The sequence below is a fragment of the Globicephala melas genome, chromosome 1, assembly GCF_963455315.2.
Source record: "Globicephala melas chromosome 1, mGloMel1.2, whole genome shotgun sequence".
Lineage (NCBI taxonomy): Eukaryota > Metazoa > Chordata > Mammalia > Artiodactyla > Delphinidae > Globicephala > Globicephala melas.
The window spans coordinates 178168124-178188466 of NC_083314.1; the positions used below are offsets into that span (position 1 = coordinate 178168124).

Below are 20343 nucleotides of genomic sequence, written 5' to 3' on the forward strand. Positions count from 1 at the left end.
TTGGATTCCTCCCTTCTGTACTACCTGGCAGATGGGGATAATAATAACCCCCCCTGCAAGGTCAGGGGGAGGATTAAATTTCAGAATCTAAGCCCTCAGTGTAGGACAGTCTCTCATCCAGCCCCACTCTACCTTCTTGCTCTTCCAGCGGTCCAGATAGCGATTTTCCAAATTCATCTGGAAGGAAGATCCTCGCCTGCAGAACTTCCCTCCAGAACTAGAGGGTCTTTGCAGCCCAGGGAGGAGTTTGAACTCCAGCCACCCCATCCCCAAACCAGCCTTTCTCAAAGTGATTTTCTCTCCCGATGCTCAGCAGAGCATTAAATGTACTGATTCCAGCACACCCAGCCCTGCTGAATCAGAAGGTCTGGGGGCGAGGCCCAGCACTCCCCGTCTGAACAAGCCTCTCGCTGGAGAACTGCTGCGCCAGGTTACAGGGCAGCTCCCTGGCTCACCCTCTCTCCTCCAGGCCTGGGACCATCAGGGGCAGCAGGAGGCAAGTCCCATCAGCACTTTTAACTGGGCCTGCTTTGCAGTGACTCACCTCCCAGACTTCCTGCAACAGACAACTCTAAATAGCTGGGTCCCACCCTCCAGCAAGGGAGACATTCTTGTTGCGGGAAAGCAGGAGGTTACAAGGTGGGTGCCCCACTAGAGCAGCCCAGGGAGACCCAGAGAGAGGAGCTGCTGCCTATACAGCAAGGGGGGGAGGGGGCGCGTGGGTTTAGCACTTTTTGTTTACAGGCGTTTGTTATTAAGGAAATTGCTGTCAGTCAAGGTAATTCTAGCCCAGATGAGCAATAAATATGCTCCCAGCTAATCGTACGGGGATTTTATTGGCACTCTGGGGGCAGAGGTTCCTTTACCCTGCCCCCACACCCCCACCCCTCAAAGCAAAACCCCGCTCCCAGCTGTTTCCCCCCAGCAACGTGAGGGACTCGGGGCAGACTTAGAAAGTGCGCTCTAAGTGAAAACTGGAGGAGTCTGGGCAAGGGTCAGAAGTGGCTCCCCGGTCCTATGGAGGCAGGGAATGATCAAATGACCTGAAATAAACCCTGGGCGACCTGATGGATCAAGACAAGCGCGAGCTCTCCCGGGCCTGCACCGCATGCAGCGGCGGTCACCTGGCCCGCAGGCTCCCCTGCTCGGGGAGACCGCGTCCCGGGCCAGGAGGAATGTCTCGAGGAGTGAGCCGGTTCGCAGGAGTCGGTTCCAGCGTGTGCGAGTTACGGCGGCGAGCCCTCAGGGATACCGCCGGCAAGCCCCGGCTTGCAGCGAGGGGAGCCGGCCCCGGGAGAGCGGAGTCGCAGCGAGCCCGTGTGCGCGCCCGCGCGCGCACCCCGCCACTGCGCAGGGGGAGGGGAGCTCGCGGCAGCCACTCAGAGGAACGGTAGTGAAGCCTCGGAACAACTTTAACTGTCAATCAGACTTAATGGGGTATTAAAAAAAAATGGGGGGAAAAAGGGCCGCCCTTTCGCTCCCAGCCAGCCGCGGCTGCCCCGGGAGCGAATGGATAGGGCGGCGCAGACCAGGGCGTCCGATCCACGCGCGCTCCGCACCCGGGCCCTCTCCAAGTTGGAAAGGACAAAAAGAAGGCAATAAATGCTAACAAGGGAGAGAGAGGGAGCCGGATCGAGCGGCAACTCCCAGCCTCTGCTGGAAGAGAGAGGGAGGGAGGGAGGGAGCCGAAGAGAGCGGGCGCGCGCGAGGGCGAGCCATGCACGTAAAGAAACTGACACCCGGACCCCCCACTTCTCCTGCACGTTGCTGGCAATCAGATCGCGTTTAAGCAATTTCCTGAGCCCAAGAATAGCAATGAGTCGGGAGACTTTCGCGGGCTGAAATTGGGAGCTCCAAGCACTTCCCCCCCCCCACTTTTTTTTTTTCCCCTGGATAAGGGGGGAGGCGCTCCAATTTGGAAACAGCTTTTTTTTTTTTTTTAAATCTTGCACTTTGAAACCGCGGGACTGTAGCAGGGTGCGCGCGTGTGGTTGGTGCCTTTTTTTTTTTTTTTTTTTTCTTCCCCTGCCTAAACTCCTCTGTCAGCCTGTAAACATTACCTGAGAATTCCCCAGCCGAAACGGCTGCTGGGGCACGAAAGTTCTTGTTAGAACTTTCCACCTCCGGCTTCCCCTCCACCCCTCTTACTGTCCCAACCTTCTGAGACGCTTTTTCTCCTCCCGAGGATTTATCTCACCCACCCACCCACACCTCCCCCCCCCCGCCCTTTTTCTCACCCGGTGCTTGCTTTGCATTTGGGAAGAGGTGATTTCAAGAGTGGCCAGGTGGGACGCCTCTCTGCCCCTTATTCGGTGTATTTATTATTGTTTGGGGGTGTTTTCTTTTTTAAGTCCTGTTTTGTGCGGTCCGGGGAGTTTCGCCCCCCCACCCCTGCCCGGCTCCGCGGCGCGGAGGATGGTGTGGAAATGGCTGGGCGCGCTGGTGGTGTTCCCTCTGCAGATGATCTATCTGGTGGTGAAGGCTGCCGTCGGACTGGTGCTGCCCGCCAAGCTGCGGGACCTGTCTCGGGAGAACGTCCTTATCACCGGCGGCGGGAGAGGCATCGGGCGCCAGCTCGCTCGCGAGTTCGCGGAACGCGGCGCCAGAAAGGTACCGGGACACCGCGACTCCAGGGGATGGGGGCCAAAGGCTAGGGGGACCGCGGGGACAGGGGTCGCCCACCTGCTGCCGCTGCCGGAACCCGCGCCCAGGGTCTGAAAGTCGCCCGCCACCCTACTTCTCTGCGCCACGCGTGAGTGCTGAGCTAGTCAGTTTCACCTTGTACATTTCCCGGGCACCCGACTGTCTTTTTTGGCAGGTCCGGAACTGACCCGCTCCTCTGGGATCTGTGGCTGGCTGTTCACCCCCAGCCCGAAACTTAGCAGACCCCCCCGCTTTCCGACATTCCTCCCTCCCAGAGGAAGGTGTCGTGTTTTCCCTCTCGTCTTTCCCTCTTTTGCCGCCACCCTGGAGAGTGAAGGGTGTGTGCGCTCCTGGGTAGAGCTGGGAGCCGCCTGTTAGCTGGCGCTTCATGTTTTCCTTGGCAACCCGCTTCCCAGCCCCAACCTGGGCGGCTGCAGCTCTGGAGGCAAGAAAAGAGGGGATACTTGGTTTGGGTTTGAAAAGGAAAAAACGGTGGTGGATGTCTAGCCTAGCCTGATAGGCGCTCGGAGGCCCAGGTGTTTGGAAATCTGGAAAGAGGGGACAAGGGTAACCAGCAGCTGATAAAGAGCCCTTGTTCTCACTTCAATGCTGCCTCCGCCCGACCCCCCCCAATACAGCCCCAGAGGGGATCCCTCCCCACTAAGGGGCGAGGTGGTGCAACCCCACCTCCCCAGCACCCAAGCTCTGCCTTTAACTTTTTGGTAGACCCAGCACCTCTTCCCCCACTTATCCCAGACCTGGTGCCCAAGAGTGTGGAGGGTGAGCCAGCTGTCACCCAGCTCCGACCCAAGCCGGGCTGACTCACCCAGTGACTAGAGCAATAGAGAGAGAGATTTGAGGCTGGCTGTCTCCAGCCAGCCCTGTGAAGAGGAAGAGCAAAAACAGGGAATTAGATTGAAATTTAAACTGTTGTGAGCGAGGGGGTGAAAGGGCCAGCAAAGCCAGCTGATCTGACAGGGAGCCACATACCTAGGGGATTAAGTAAATATGTACTGTAGAAAACCAAACCTGCATGTAATTCCAGGTTGCTTTTGTTTTGTTAAATACTGCCCTGAGATTTACAATCCCTCCGGGGTGGCTCTGACTGGGACTGAACTTTGGAGCGTGAACCATCAGCCAAAGCCGATCGCCGATTAACTCTTCCTTCCCCAGGCGGTGTCTAGGGGTGGGGGGTGCGGGGGGAGCAGCTGTAGGTTGGCGGCTATCAAGGCCGAGCTAGCTGGGGTCGGCTGTCCTGGGCTCCTGCTTCTCCTTGGGTGGTTTGGACAGCTGCTTGACCTTGCAGTTGGAAGGGGAGTTTGGAAGTGTTTTTAACCTTTGGACACACGGAAAAAGGAGAAGCAGAAGTTCTTCTCAGCAGTTTCGTTTCCTTGAGGTGATGCCCCCTTTGTGGAGGCGTGGCGGATGAGGGTGCCCTTGCAGAAGGATGCAGGGTTTGGGACAATCGCATGTGATTGTCATTCCTTAGCGGTCTGCATCCCACAGAAACTTTCTTCTGACTCTTCCAGCTGGCCCAAGTCCTGGGTCTCTTTCACTGCTCTTGTAACTGGCTGCAGTAGGCATATGAAGAACTCTTTCAGTCAATCTGGAAAAACTTGACTGACTATAAACAAGCCTCAATTGAAAGAAGTATATGGCATTGGGGGTGGAGCGGGTAGAGCGGCACCCTGTGAGTCCCTTCACTGGGAACCATGCCCCACCTAACTTGGAATAGATATCTTCTTCCAAAGAATAAATCCAGGGCCAATGAGAAATATGTCTTAAATCGGTATCTGGTCACCAGAAACAGGAACCATGGGGCCTCTGGAACTTCCAGTGCCATTCAGTGCTCGGACCAGTCAGGACGCCCAAGAGCCCTGCCTATAACTCATCATTATCTGACCAATTACTGGGGCTACTTTTTGATGAGCTTTGCGCTTGCTGTCACAGTGGGGAATTTGAAATCAAGGTTTCTTGCCTGAGTCCGTCTGGGGCCCACTGAGAGGACCTTGGGACAACTCCCAGAGCTGGGAGCGTTTGGGGGCTGGTGGGCTTGGGGACAAAGGGCCGGCCGTGTGTTGTGGAGTGGGGACTCTGGAGGAGATGGCTGAGAGAGTTGTGTGGATGGTGGGCTCAGGGTGGTCCTGGAGCAGCTGGAGAGAGCTGGGGAGCGTGGCACCAGCTGCAGCCTGCAGCAGTGTTAGACAGGTGACCTTGGTGGACGGGGCTGACTCTCCTCCCCTTGGTGGAAGTGCAGGATGGACCTGAGGGGAAAGGCTCCCTAAAGAGAAAGAAGGGAGGAGAACCAGAGTCTTTGCAAATAGCAGGGGTCCAAGAGAGTTTACTCTTGGGGGGAGTGACAACCCAGTTTCCCATAACGACCTTGAGTCAAACAGGATTTGGCAATATTTGTGAGCAGTAGTGCACCTTAGGCTGCAAAGGTGACCCAAATGAGGGTTTTTCTTAAAGGAACACAAAGGTGCCAGGAGTTGGAAAGTTCCTTACCTGGAGATAACTCTGCTTAGCCACCATGTACAAGGTTAACCCGGGAAGGGCTAGTCATGCTCATTGCCCACTACAGTCCTTTTAGATTTTCTATGTCCTCCTGGATTTCCTTCCACGAAAGCATTCATAGAGCTTGGGCTCACCCCATCCCCAACAAGGCTCCTGGCAGGCTAGTGGCAGGCCCAGCCTCCAGTCCTTGACCTTGACGTGGTTTTAGCAGGAGTCCCCTGGAGGAGAGAGTGAACTGTTTGTTTGGAAGTATTTGCAGGGGCTGTTCCAGCCTCTGGTCCAGTAGGAGGCAAGTGGCTGGATTAGAGCTCTGAGCCATGACTGTAGGACCATAGAGGCAGGGGCAACACACCAGGGCCCAATCCCTCCATGGAGAAGGGGTAGAGCCGGGACTCGGGGACCCATTGCAGGGAGCCAGTATAAGAACTGGCTCTGAGTCGCACCTGCTTTGCTATTATTGAATTTACAGTCCATGGGTCTGTAGCCCCATTCCTAAAGCAGCTTGCCAGGAATTAGCCCTTCACGTAGATTTGTGACTCCTGTTCTCCATCACATCCATTCAGCAAATCCCATATCCTTCCCACCCTGGCCCTGGGGCAGGCTGAGGCGCAACTATCCCTCGACAACCATCTCTGAGAGACCTAGTCCAGCAAACCTACCTGAGATGCCTATCAGGTGTTCGATGCAGCTCTGGGCCTGGAGAGGGGCAGGGGACATGGCCAGGTGCTTACAGTCAAGGCACAAATTATAGTGTGTATTAGTTTCCTGTGGCCGCCATAACACATGACCACTAACTTGGTGGCTTGCAGCAATAGAAATGTATTCTCTCACAGTTCTGGAGGCCAGAAATCTGAAACCAAGGTGTTGGCAGGGCCCCACTCCCTCCGAAGACTCTATGGGAGAATGCCCCTTCCAACTCCTGGTGGCTCCTGGCTGGCGTCCCTTGGCTGTGGCAGTGTCACTCCTATCTCTGCCTCCACCTGCACGTGGCTGTCTTCTCTGTCTCTGTGTGTCTGTGCATCCTCTCATCTTCTCATAAGGACACCAGTCATTGGATTTAGAGCCCACGCTAAATCCAGTATGACCTCATCTTGAGATCCTTAACTAATTACATCTCCAAAGATCCTATTTCCAAATAAGGTCACATTCTGAGGTCCCAGGTAGACATGAATTTGGGGTGGGGGGAATGCTAAGCAGAAGAAGCGCGGATCTATTAATCTATAACAAGGGTGCATGGAAGGCTTCATGAAGGAGGTGGCATTTGAGTGAGGCTTAAAGAAGGTCAAGAGTTTCAACCAGAAAGGATGGGGGAAGGGTAACCCAGGTTCAAGAAACCACCGATCGAAGACTGTATACCTGGCTGAAACTGGGGAAGGGAGGTAGAAGGCAATGAAAGGAAGGGTTGTAGAGCGGATTAGGTATTAGGAGAAGTAAGCAGCTTGTATCTCAGACTCTGAGTTAGGCCAGTACTGATGAGAATAGGAGAAAGGAGAAAGAAGGGAGAAGGGTCCAGACAGGTAATCTTGGGCCCCAGAGTCATCAGGCCAAAATAGCTGCATTAAACAATTGATGTGTCACGAAAGTCACAAAGCCGGGATGACGTGGGAGACAGCAGTGGCTCACCTCCCCCATCCTCACCCTGAATGCAGCCTTTGCTGGGACCGTTTAGGAAAAGTACCAGGTTCTCTTTTTATTTATTTATTTATTTATTTATTTTTGGCTACTTTGGTTCTTTGTTGCTGTGCGCGGGCTTTCTCTAGTTGCGGTGAGCGAGGGCTACTCTTCGTTGCGGTGCACGGACTTCTCTTTGCGGTGGCTTCTCTTGTTGTGGAGCATGGGCTTTAGGCGCGCGGGCTCAGTAGTTGTGGCTCGCAGGCTGTAGAGTGCAGGCTCAGTAGTTGTGGCGCACGGGCTTAGTTGCTCCACGGCATGTGGGATCTTCCCAGTCCAGGGCTCAAACCCATGTCCCCTGCATTGGCAGGCGGATTCTTAACCACTGCGCCACCAGGGAAGCCCCAGGCTCTCATTTGATGCAGCCTGGGAGCAGGAAAGTAGGCTACCTGTCCTACCCGAGGCATCTAGGAAAATTCTTTCAGCTTGCAGCATCTGGTCCTTGGATTTCAAACAATGGGCTTTACAATTTGGACCCGTCACCTGAATAGACAAACACCTCCCTTTTACTGCCCCACCTACTTCCCCTGGGGAACAAAGGTGCCCACATCTTGGGCCACGCCCCCTGTGGCCTGGCTCACCTGGGTTCTAGACCTGACTTTGCTAAAACCCTGGAAAAGTGGCTCCCTTCCCTAGGCTGCAGCTAAGAAGCACACCCATAAGATGAGAGGGGATGCAATGACCCCTAAGATCCTGGCATGCTCTAAAATTCTCATGTTATGGCTCAGGCATCCCAGGAAAGCCACCGAGTGCCAGGGTCTCTGCAAAAGATATTTGTCCTCATCACTGCAGATCTCAGCCTTTCTTGCTACATATCAGATCCCACTGAATGGCAAAGCAGCAACTCAGGGTTGGAAAATGTGCCCTCAGTCTGTAGGAGGCCCCACACCCATTACTAAACTCCCTTAACAGGCACCAGGTAACCGGCCGCTGGGATTTATTTCAACTCTTGCAGAAGATGTTAGTGTTTTCAACTTGTAGCTTTCAAGGGAACAAAGGGCCCAAGTTTCCCAATTAGCATGTCAAGCGGAACTTCCAGTGTTTATCCTAAAATCAGAGAATGCTCCCTAGATCTAGAAATACTGACCCTGAGTCAGGAAGCCCATTGTCCGTCCACCTGCCCATCTGTTCTTTCTCGTGTAGACTCCCAAGCTCTTCTGAACTTTCTGCTTTTCAGAGCCTGGGCCGTGGGTTTATCCCTGCACAGAGCCCTTCCGATTTCTTTATCAAGATAGTTACTTTCTCCGTCCCATCTCCAATTGGTGATTTGTTGAGAAAATGATTCTCATCACTTTGAGAAAATGACCTCTGTCGTACTGAGGAGAAGGGAGCAGTTAGCCATCCTTCCCCCCCACCCCCACCAGGAGAGAGATCTAGTTGTTGCAGTCATTACAACTTCTCCCTGGAGGCCTTATCCCAACCTGCTACCCTCAAAATCCCACTTAGTTCTGGGTTCGAGTGCAGGAAGAATTCCAGACCCAACCTGCTGTCTGTATCCTCAGGCAGAAGCACGACCACACCTAGGATGTTGTAAGACTTTCTCCTAGCTGCCTTCGGAAGACACAATTTAAAAAATACACCAAGTATATAAGATATCTGAAAGGGAAACATTTGAAACGTATTAGTCGTATGAACCACGAAGGTCAGGAAAGAGTTGAAGCCAAATGAAAAAGAGACAGGCAAGTCTGTTTAGATGCCAGCATCCCCAAATGCACGCTCGTCTGCTGTGGGGTGAGTGAGCTCCCTTAAAATGAGTGCTGTCTTAAGAGTTCTGGATTCTCAGAAAGAGAGTGCCAAATGTCAGAACAGTTTAGCAAATGAGCGGTTGGTGGGAACTCATTCATTTATACAACAAATCTATGACGCACCCTCTGTATTCTAGGCGCAGAGATGCAGCAGCGAGCAGCGAGGCAACAGTCCGCACCCACAGGGAGCCTGAGTTTGGTGAGGGAGACAGATAATAAACAGGGTACAGAAAATAGCCCGTTAGATCGCAGTAAGGATCTAAGTGCTAAGCAGAAAACAAACGAGGCAAAGTAGACAAAAAGGGCTTCCCTGGTGGCGCAGTGGTTGAGAGTCCGCCTGCCGATGCAGGGGACACGGGTTCGTGCCCCGGTCTGGGAAGATCCCACATGCCGCGGAGTGGCTGGGCCCGTGAGCCATGGCCGCTGAGCCTGCGCGTCCGGAGCCTGTGCTGCGCAACGGGAGAGGGCACAGCAGTGAGAGGCCTGCGTACTGCAAAAAAAAAAAAAAAGTAGACAAAAGAAGACCTGGCAGGAATGGAGGGAGCAGTGTGCCAGGCAGAGGGAAGAGTGAGGGTCTCAGAGGGAAGGATGTCCCTGGGGAACTTCAAGGAGGCCAATGTGGCTGGAGCAGAGGGGGCGAGAGGAAGAGGGAGGCAGTGTCGGGAGCAGGGCAGGGGGTGGCAGCGGGGAGCAAAGCAGGGCAGATGGGGCCCAGCAATCTCTAGAACCGGCTGTGGCTTTGGCTCCAAGTGAAGCTGGGAGCTGTGGGAAGGTTCTGAGAAGGGAAGTGACATGATCTAACCTAAGTCTTGGCAGGATCACCCTGGTGGGGGTGGGGAGGAACGCAGGGGGGTCAGGCCAGAGGCAGGAGAGGGATTAGGGGCAGCTCCCCTGAGATCATGGTACCAGACTCGCTGGGCGTCCTTCTGAGAGTGTTCCAAAGCTCGGGGCCTGCCCTCAGCTTTGCACTTGGATTTTTGTTTTTTGGGTTTCTTTTGGCCGTGGCGTGGCATACGGGATCTTTGATCCCCGACCAGGGATCGAACCCATGCCCCCTGCAATGGAAGCACAATCCTAACCACTGGACGGCCAGGGAATTCCCCTGCACTTGGATTTTAGAAGACACTGCCCATCTCCTCTGACATCTTGAGTCAAATGGAAGTGTGTGGGCTGAAGGGGGGTCTGGGTAGGCTGGTGTACCCCTAGAGAGGTGGGTGCGAGGCATCCGGGACCCAGGCCTCGGAGTCTGCTGGGGAGACCCGCGCTCAGCAAGTTGCGATCTGTTCTTGCTGACAGTTGTGATGTTGTGATCTGGTCCCCGGGTGAAAAATGTCCACCAACTTGAGGGTGACATGGCTCTGGGGGAATTGTGACTATGTCAGATTCATTCATCGATTCAGCCAGCTAGGCTTGAAGCTGCCGCAGGGAACCACATAAACAAGGGTCTCTCTGATGGCATTTACATCCTGGTGCAATGACTGTCTCCAGATAAAGCCCCTGACACTTTGGAAAGGGGAGTGAGCTCCAACAAGATGACTTTAGTGGTGACAGAGATGAACTTCCTCTTGAAAGCAAATAAAAGCAACTGTATCGGTGCCCAGAGCAAGGGAGACACTTTTTGGTCCCACTTTGTCCAAGGAGCTTGAGTGCATTGTGGTCAGTGTTGGTCAACATTTTGAGAGGGTCCTTGAGCAACTGGAGGGCGCCCAGGGAGCAGGCTCCGGATGACAAGGACGAGAAGCCACGACTTATGTGGGACGGCAAATCCATGAGCGTTTGCTTGACCGCTTCAGGTGCTGGAGATGGTGTTGGCCACCTTCCAGGTGGATGGAGGGCCACGTGAGACTGCGGCCCTGCCCCAGGAGCAGCTTCCCACTCTCCGGAGCTTTTCTGCAGTCAGCAGGCTGCAGTGAGGGGGCTGTGGATTCTTGCATCAGAAGAGATTGGGTTCTGGACGACCACCCGGGTCCCCTCCACCCCTTAGATTTTGTAAATCATCATTGCCCGCATAATAGCAGTGAGGACAGTTACCCGGACAGAGTCAGGGGCCGGGAGGAAGAGAGGCCACCGGCATCCATCAACCAATGCTTAAAAACTAAAAGAAGACATCTCTGCTCAGCCTGACCTCAGCGGGGTCCTTCAGTGATTGGGTCATTCCTTTGTCCGGGTTTTTCAGGGTGCTGGAGAGAGGAGATGAGGAAGAGGAAGAGGGAGGGTGCAGGCCAGGCCCACGTTCACATCCTTCATTTTGACCGTCACTCATGACTTAGACCCGAACTGGATGCTGACAGCGTCCTTGGGCTCCTCCTACAACACGTGACATTGGTCCATACCCTACATGACTGTGGTAGCCTACAGGACTGCACAGTACTTTCTCACATTCATTGTCTTGCCCAGGCCCAGAGGCAGATGTGATCAGCAGCCCCGTTGCTTTTATTTTTTTTCCAATTAAAAAAAATTTTTTTAAATTTGTGTACAATTTTTATAGGTTACTTTCCATTTACAGTTTTTACAAAATGTTGGCTACCTTCCCCATGTTGTACAGTACATCCTTGAGCCTATCTTCTGCCCACTGGTAGAGGCTTGTACCTCCCATATTCCCTACCCCTATATTGCCCCTCCCTCCCCACTGGTAACCACTAGTTTGTTCTCTATATCTGTGAATCTGCTGCTTTTTTGTTATATTCACTAGTTTGTTGTACTTTTTTAGATTCCACACATAAGTGATATCATACAGTATTTGTCTTTCTCTGACTTATTTCACTTAGCGTAATGCCCTCCAAGTCCATCCGTGTTGCTGCAAATGGCAAAATTTCATTCTTTTTTATGGCTGAGTAGTATTCCACTGTGTATACACTACATCTTCTTTATCCATTCCTCTGTTGATGGACACTTAGGTTGCTTCCATATCTTGGCAATTGTCAATAATGCTGCTATGATCATTGAGGTGCATGTACCTTTTCAAATTAGTGTTTGTGGGTTTTTTCCGACATATACCCAGCAGTGGAATTGCTGAGTGACACGATAGTTCTATTTGTAGTTTTTTGAGAAACCTCCGTCCTGTTTTCCACAGTGGTGATCAGCAACCCATCTCTAAGATGCAAGTGAAGTGAGTTGCCTAGGATGCTTGCCCTAAGGCAGATTCTGAACCAAGGATTTTAGCTTCAAAACTAGGCCCTTTCCCCCGGGTCAAATAATAACAGCCTGGCCTGGCCTACCCCACTCAGGGTTATGGAGAGGTCAAGAGACAAGCTGTTTAATAATGGAAACTACCTCGTACACAGAGCGTTCTGGAAAGGGGACTGGTGAGCGGTCCAAGCGTCAACAGGATGTAGTTAAGTTTGCCTTCACCAAAACATTTTTTTAAGCACTGAACAGCAGTATTTGCATACAATGAGTGGGGTACTTGCCAAAAGATTAAGGTAGTCATTGGTTATCAGGGTTTGCTTTGAACAACTAACTGATAAGCAGGAAAACAGCACAGTTGTATTTCATTCATTTACAACCAGGGTGGCACCTCTAGCTGGAAGCCAGCTTTGAGGAGTGAGTGGGTTCCCGCTCCTTCCAGCTAAACCTGAGGTCACCAAGCCGAATCCTCCCAAGTGACCGACAGCTTTGATAATTCAGAGAAGGGGGAGGTCACTGTAAATTAAGGAAATCTTAGAAGGCTTCTTGAAGGAGGTGGCAACTGAAGGGTTTGCAGTAAGTCTTCATCTTTTACTGGTTGTGGAGCCATTTGAGGATGTCTCAAGAAGAATGCACAAAGAGGCAGATTTTTATACTTTTAAGGGGTCCTTGGACCCGCCCCCTGATGCCTATCCCAGACGTCAGGTTAAGAAGCTTTGGACTAGATCCAACCAAAACCCATCCAACTCCTTTAGACTCAGATTCAGGGCCCAGGACTGGAGCTTATGTAAGAGGCAGGAGACTCTGGGGTCCTGCGACCCAAAGCCAGGGTCAAGCCAGAGTGAACAGTACAGATTTGTGGCCAACGAGCGTCAGCCTGGCAAAGGCCACTGGGCCCAAGCCTTCCTGATTCTGTTGGCCGCACCCTGCTTTGGGGAATTCGATCTTGAATTCCCTTTTCAGTGGCCTTTCAGGGAAGTGGCTAGAAAAGCATTTTGAGCAATGAACCATGAGATTATTCTGTCCACACCGAAGCATACTCCTAGAAAGTGTTTACAGATAACTGTCTCCTGTCTGCCTGTCATTCTTCTACAGACCTCTGGCCCATCTGAGCCCCAGCAGCCCCAAGGCAGACCCCAACACCAGCTGAGGTTCTAGGGCCAAGTATTCAAACTGGGTTGCAGAGCACCCAAGGGATTCCAAGAAGGTGGGACCCCATAGGAGGTGGAGCCGATAGGGTTCCGAGGGGCCCTCATCTCCATTTAACTAGATCAGCTTCACTTAGGTCTCGTAGCTTAGGATTCTGTGTAAGACTTCTGTGTGCATTTTGAAAGAATGCCATTACTTCAAGGAGAAGAAAAACAATAAGGCTTGAAAGTAAAATGTTCTAGGAAATTACTTAGGACACACTCCTCTCCTCAGCTGCTCTTCACGGGACTCGTTGGGTCTTCAACTTTGGGCTCTTTACTCCAAGGTGAAGAAGCTCGTGGACAGAAGTGTCCTCCTCCTAGCCTGTGCCTTCACCCCTCAGGAGAGGCTTCCCCACTTCTACCCCAGGCTTGTGGAAGCCCAGGCGCTGCTCAGCCCTCAGCCAGGCCCCCTCCGCCACCACTAGGCAACCCCTGAGCTACAAGCCCTAATTACTCAAGCAGGACTGAGACAGCCTCCCAAAGGGCACCCGGCCCCAATTCAGCTCCCAGTCCTGGGAGAAGGTGACTTGGCCATCCCAGCCCCAAAGCCAGGGCTGGCCCGTGGGCAGCCTCACAGCCGCTGAAGGCTTTCAAGTAGTAGAGACCAGCCCTCTGGCTAGAGCACTCTTGCAATTCATAATGCCAGCCAGGGCTGCTGGGAGCCAGTTCCTAATCCCTTAAATCCTAAGAGCCCTCCCAGCAAGCTGCTGTGTGACCTTGGACAAATAACCGTCTCTCTGGGCTTCCCCCGTCTGAAAAACGAAAGTATGAGGATTCAGTGAAATAACTTCCCTAAACCTCTTAGCTCAGCACCAGAGCATCTGCAAGAAATGATGACTCCTTCCTGTCAGGGTCAGGGTGGGGAGTATAGCGGACACCCTCCAGCCCTGGCTCCGCACCTTTTGCTCTTGGGCCAGGTGCTCTGCTGTGCACAGGGGCAAAAGGCAAAGAACCCGCTGGCCAGAGTCACCCTGGTTCTGGGATTCTGCAGGAAAAGGAGGATTCTGCCCCTGCCCCAGAAGTCCTTGGGAACTTTAGCTCTTGACCCTTTCTAGAAATCAGTAAGAAGGAATCACTCTCCGCACAGGGAGGGCTCAGAGCCTGGCATCTTCCCTCCCACTGGAGGCCGATGGCCCCTTTCCTCATGGACAGGGGCTGGTCCAATGCAGGCCTTTCTCCAGCCCAGGCACGGAGGCTGGTCAAGACGAGGGCCTCTGCTGTGGTCCCGGCTGCCCACTCCCCAGACAACCACCCAGCTTCCCCATTAGTCATTTTCATCTCTGTGTCCAAGTAGCTCAGTTGGTCAGGGTTGGGCTGTGGTGAGGCCGGAGTCATGGGTTACCATGGCAACTCCCCATGCTTGTGGCTGCTTGTTGCCGTGTGTCCTCTCCAAAAGACTGAGATCCTTGGGAGGAAGGGGCGTGTCCTCTCACTCACCAAGTGTCCCAGGCACCTGGCACAGTAGCTGGCACACAGTAGGTGCTTAATAAGTGTTGGTTGCCTGAGTGAAGGCATGACTGATCCATCATGGCTGGTTGGAGCCCGTACCTACGGAGCACCTTTTGATGCTATGTACCAGCACTTGGCGTGTAATAAAGTCATTTATTTCCCACAGCGAGCTCCAGTGTGAGTACTATTATCGTCCTCTTTTTACTGGTCAAGCTTCTGAGGGTCAATAACAAGGTCACACAGCTTGTGAATGACCAAGTGGGATTTGAACCCAGGGCGACTGCTCTTGAACCAGTGAGTTTCGTTGCCTCTCAGTTAATCATCCTACAGGACAGAATAGATCATGTTGACAGCCCCGAGCAGCGTCAGTGCAGCGCCTGCTTTTAGCTGCCGGCAGTCTAAATGGGTCAAACAACATTAAGCACAGCACTCACTCCCAGGGGTGAGTCCGGAGGTGTCCTTCCGCTTGGTTTATTGACTCGGGTGACCAGAAGGTCCCTGGGTAGGTCTAACTCCAGGCCTGGCTCCCGGTGTCGTCAGGACTCAGTGTCCCCTTAGGCAGGCACTCCCTGTGGTGGGGCTGCTCGCGTCTGCCCCATGATGCCTTAAACCCCAAGCTCCCAGTCAAGTGGGGAGCGGGCAGACCCGTGTCCTCCCCCCAGCATTTCCGGAGGCTCCAGGAATTGAGTCTCCCTGGCTGTGACTGGGTTGCACTGAAGCAGTCACTGGCAGTGGTGCAGTCACCGGCTGGCTGGCTGTGGGTCTCAGGCCTGACTCTGAGCCAGGAGTGAACCGGCTCCAGCCAAGCCACAGTGTGTGAAAATGGCAAGGTGGGCTTCTGTGGGGGAAATTGGGCTGCTATTACCAAGGAGCAAGGGGGTCAGGAGCAGACGTATAAGTACTCCTTCTTGTAGAGGGACCAATCCAGTTTGTCATCTCAGGCACAAACTTCCAGGAGCTCCAGGCCTCTCTTAGCCGGTCCTCCCAGGTCTAGTCCTGCAGACCTTATCAGGTCATTTACTGACACCAACTAAAAAGACAGAATAGACTTTTCCGGCTTGAGCCGGAAGCTGTTTGCCCTTAGGGAGTTTGTCCTTCAAAGAGGCAACTTGAGCAGCCACTTAAGGTGGTCCAGCAGGTTGTCAACAGACTTTCTTTGTAACTTTTTCCAGAAGATTTAAGGCCACTGGATAGGAGAGTAAAGGAAGCCCCTCTGCCAAGTCACTGTTAATACTGATGCTTCCCTGGGAGTGAGAAGCCAGCTCTCTGATGCAGGGTCCTTCCAAGGTGGGAGGAAGAGTCTCTGGGTGCCTCTAGAGCTCCGAGGGCCTGGGGGACACAGTCAAGCCCAGCTGGCCAGCCCAGCATGCTCTGACCTCTCACAGGCCCTGTAGCAGGTCATCATGGGGAGCTGGGACCAGCGTGACCACAAAGGGTAGTGTGACCTTCCTGCAGGCAGGCAGTCCTGCCAGACACACCCCCACGCAGTCAGGCCACCCTTGGCTCCCACATGCCATGTCCTCATGTCTCACGTGGCAAAGGGGGCAGTCTCGCCTCACCTCTCCAGGCCACTTCCCTGTGAACCCGCAGCAGAAGTGGTGGGGGCCCTCCAGGCCCACCAGGAGCATGGGGAAGTGTGGGCTGGGAACACTGTGTGCCCTCAGGGCTCACGCCTCTTTGGCTGGCTGACCAGTTGTCCTGGTTTGGGGGCCACCTCTTGAGCCTTCATGTTGGCAGGTGTGCGTGTGTTTGTATGTACGTGTGCGTGTGTGTGTGTGTGCACCCATGTTTAGTTTTATTTCTTTCTTAAGGAGCCAGTATACAATTGTGATTCAGATTTTGAGCTCAGGAACCAACAAACCAAAACTCATATGCTGGCTCTTCCACTCACTTGCTGCGTGGCCCTAGGCAAGTTACTAGACCTCTCTGAGCCTCAGATTCCTCATCTGTAAAATGAGATCTCAGTGAGACACTGTATGGAAAGTCCTGGCCATGCTGGTGAGGCTATGGATCGTGTTTGACGGTCCACTGCAACCCCTCTCGTGCACTCTCTGCAAAAGCCTCTGGGGCATATCTTTACGACAGAGAGCTTGTTTTAAGTGATGCCGATAGGTTAGTGTGGGGAGGGGCGCTGTGCCACTGGGAACCCAGACTTTGAAGAGACAGACTCGGGTTTGAGTCCCAGCCCTCCACCTCTCTGCCCAAGCTTTCCGTGGCTGCCTTGATACACACCACACACTCAATGGTTAAAACAGCACACGTTTGTTCTCTCACAGTTCTGGAGGTCAGATGTCCAACACGGTCTCACTGGGCTAAAATCAAGGTGTCAGGGTTATGTTCCCTCTGGAGGCTCTAGGGGAGAATCCATTTCCTTGCCCTTCCCAGTTTCTGGAGGCGCCTACATTCCTTGGCTTGTGGCCCCTTCCTCCATCCTCAAAGCCAGGAGCATTGCATCACCCTGACCTGGCTTCCACGGTCACATCTCCCTCTCTCTTCTGTCTCCTTCTGCCACTTCTCAGGCCCCTTGTTATTATACTGGGCTCACCTAGATAATCCAGTACAGTCTTTCTATTTTAAAGTCAGTTGATTAGCAAATTTAATTCCATCTGCAACCTTAAATCCTCTTTCCCATGTAAGTTAACATAGTCACAGGTTCTGGGGATTAGGACATGGGTGTCCTGGGGGAGGCCATTATTCTGCTAGCCACACTCTCAGCCTCAGTTTTCTCATCTATAATGTGACAATGCCAGTCCCAACCTCCCAAGGCCATTGGGAGGATTCCAGAAGACTGTCGAACATGCCAGCCAGGGGCTCAGAAAATGCTGGTTGGATCTGCCCTGAATACCTGCTGAATGCAAAACTGTGTTCCAGGTGCCACCCAGAGTCACCAGGCATGGAAGATGTCACAGTCCCTGTCACAGAGCGGCTGGCATTGTGGCTAGGGCAGTAGAGTGTCTCCTATAGGGTTTGTCCTTGGAGAGCAAAACAGAACAGGGGACTTGAATTAACCCCACACTGGGTTGGCATCTGCTCCACAGAAAAGAAAACTCTGGGTCATCCCGGAAGGCTTCTTATGGGGGTAGATTTGACAGTACAGAAAGGTGTGCAGGGGGCTCTCCTAGGTCATAGGGCCAAGGTAGGCATTGCAGGAGAAAAACACACAGCGTTCCGGGTCCCATCTTCGGTCTAGCTGGGAAAAAGGACCCATGGCTCTCAGTGACACTGCAGTGTGGTGGGTACTCTAATGGAGCGGGATGCAGTTCTGAGCACAGGGCAGGGTTTCCAGTCAGTCTGTGCCACTGTTAATAAAGCTCTTCCTACACACTAAGTGATTTCCAGGGACAATCTGATGTGCTCCTTGGAGCAAACCAGTGAGGGAGGAACTATAACTGTCCCCATTTGAAAAATGAGAAAACTAAGGCTCACAGAGGTTAAATACTTGCCTAACAGCACACACAGTCGTGGGATCTGAATCCGGGCAGTCCGGCTTCTGCGGAAGGAAGGCTGGCAATGGCTAGGACCAGGGTCTAAGGTGAGGCATCAACAATGAGGTGGAGGCCACAGAAGGAGAACATTCCAGGCAGAGGGGAAGAGCACATCTGGAAAATGGGAGATGAGTGATCCTGGCCTGGCCAGAACAGAAGTGTGAGCGGAGAATGGTGGGAGATGGGCAGGGCAGAGCTCATAGAGCTTGGTGGCCGTCGGGTGGAATTGGGACTTGATTAGAAGAGCGCTAGGGAGAGGCTTCCCTGGTGGCGCAGTGGTTGAGAGTCCGCCTGCCGATGCAGGGGACGCGGGTTCGTGCCCCGGTCCGAGAAGATCCCACATGCTGCGGAGCGGCTGGGCCCGTGAGCCATGGCCGCTGAGCCTGCACGTCCGAAGCCTGTGCTCCGCAGCGGGAGAGGCCACAGCGGTGAGAGGCCCGCGTACCGCAAAAAAAAAAAAAAAAAAAAAAAAAAAAGAGCGCTAGGGAGCCACAGAAGGGTTTCTACAGGGTGCATGACCAGACTGGGTTAATGGCAGGTGAGGGAAGCCAGAATTTCCAGCAGAATTCTCTCATGTTGGAGGGCTGAGGCACTCTCTGAGGACCGCTGAAATCCATTATTCTGCAGGGCTGGTGCTAAAGGGAAACCCCGCCTCGCCTGGCTTCCTGGGCCGAGGCCCATGTGGCTTTGCTCTCAGCATCCTGGCCTTTGCAGGATGTGCTGACCAGGTCATTTCCCGTTGCAATGTCCTGTCACTTCTCCTGAATCCCCCAGCCCTCCGGGCCCAGATCCCCAGCCTGATAGTACGACGCCAGCCAGCCGGAAGGGTCAACCCCATACCGTTTGACCTTCGTCCAGCAGAGATTAAACTGATTCCTAATTAATAGCCTGTAGGATAGACAGTTACCTTGGTACAGCCTGCAAGTAATTTGAAGCTTGTCTTCAGGAGGCCGGTCCATAAATAATGCTTAATTAGCTGAAGGTTTCCCTGGGACACACCAGCTCAAGGGCCTCTGAACTTCAGGTTGGGGTGGGAAGGGGATGCTGAAAGAGTTACCCCCATAAAAACAGCTGTCTTTCTTTACCCAAGACAACAGCTATATTCTCACCTTCGCCAGCAGCTCCCAGAAATGGTGCCAGGGTCCCAGCTCAGCCGCTTCCCGGCTGTGCCCTCGACATTTCCAGGACCTCAGTGCCTCATCTCTAAAGTGGGCCACAGCTCGGTCCACAGCCCCTTGAGGACTTGCCTAAATGTATATGGGTCGAATTAAGGGGGGAAAAAAGGATTTTAGAGCTTTCTGGATGTTGGAAGTGAGGCCAAGGGGTTGCGGGCCTCACTATAGCACCTTTGAGAAGCCCCTGAATAAATGCTGACCGTGGCAATGACCGTTACATGGCCACTGTTGCCCTTAAATCTAATATGCCTCCGTATTGCTTTTTGCATGGGTCCCCTGGGTGCACAGACAGCCCTTAACTAGCTAGCTGTTGTCAGCTGTCTGTCTGGGATGTGTTGTCCATTCTACAGCAGGGAGTGGCTTGGTTGGAGTGAGTTTCCTGCAGCCCAGGGAAGGCGTGGAAGGGCCGAGAGCCCACGTGTTGTCCCCCACCCTGGGTACGGCTACTAAGCACTTTCTGTGTATGACCGCCCTGCCCAGCTTCCTGGGTGTGCGACCCAAGCTGTCACACACGACCCCTCGCTCAGAAGCGCCCTGTACGTGTCAATGCCCTGCTGTCACCACTGTGAAATTCTCAATAATTTTTCAACTAGCGGCCACACATTTTCCTTTGTCACGGGCCCAGCGAGGGATGTGGCTGGTCCTCGTGACAGCCATACTGCCTGGGTTGTCAACTTTATCCCTCCCAAGATCCTCTCCAGGGATGTTATCATCCGTTTCACGGGGGAGGCAAAATGATTTCGTTCATTCACTCACATATTCCCCAGGCAGCTGATGACCGAGCCAAGTGCTGGGAACACATGGTGAGCCGACATTCTAGAGTGTGTGTGCACTGGGGGGAGGGGACAGGCAATAAACAAGCAAACAAATAACAAAATTTCAGATGGTGACACAATGTTGGAAAGACAAGAAAACAGGGTGATGTGAGGGAGAGGGACTTAAATATTAACTTCAGAGAAAGGGAAGCTGGCATGGGCTCTGGTGTTATAAGCTGGGTTCTTGGGGTGCTTTTTAAAGATCTGGGGTCATTCTAGGTTCCCCAACTCCTAAAAGGACTTGAGTTAGTGGGGTCCAAGTAGGGGAGCCAATGTAGGGGCTCCTGGGGCCCCGGGGACTAATTTACCCATATGTTCCCATAGCCCCAGCTTCTCACAGTAAACACAGAAGGCTGAGTTTGGGGGGCTGGGCGGGGAAGGAGAGGGCTGGCCCCGACTTCTCTGAGTGCCTCCAAGTTCTCACAGGCCAGGCCCCTGCACCTGAGGCTTCTAACCAGCCCTGGCAGCCTGCTGAGGGTTTCTTGTACTTTTGACCTTCCCCACACCAGCAGAGGGAAGCCAGTTTCAAA

At 53.3% G+C, this 20343-nt stretch overlaps 1 protein-coding gene across 3 annotated transcripts in view; it reads left to right on the forward strand.

The window, feature by feature from the left end:
• Positions 1 to 1939: 1939 nt before the first annotated feature.
• Positions 1940 to 20343, forward strand: part of DHRS3 (dehydrogenase/reductase 3) — a 41042-nt gene continuing 22638 nt past the window's right edge. The window contains exons 1-2 of one of the 3 annotated variants that reach the window (XM_060311002.2): positions 1940 to 1990; positions 2461 to 2610. In XM_060311002.2, coding sequence (XP_060166985.1) covers positions 2461 to 2610 — 150 coding nt within the window. In that variant the 5' untranslated portion in view covers positions 1940 to 1990. The other 2 variants (XM_030878010.3, XM_030878003.3) reach the window with 2 other exon arrangements.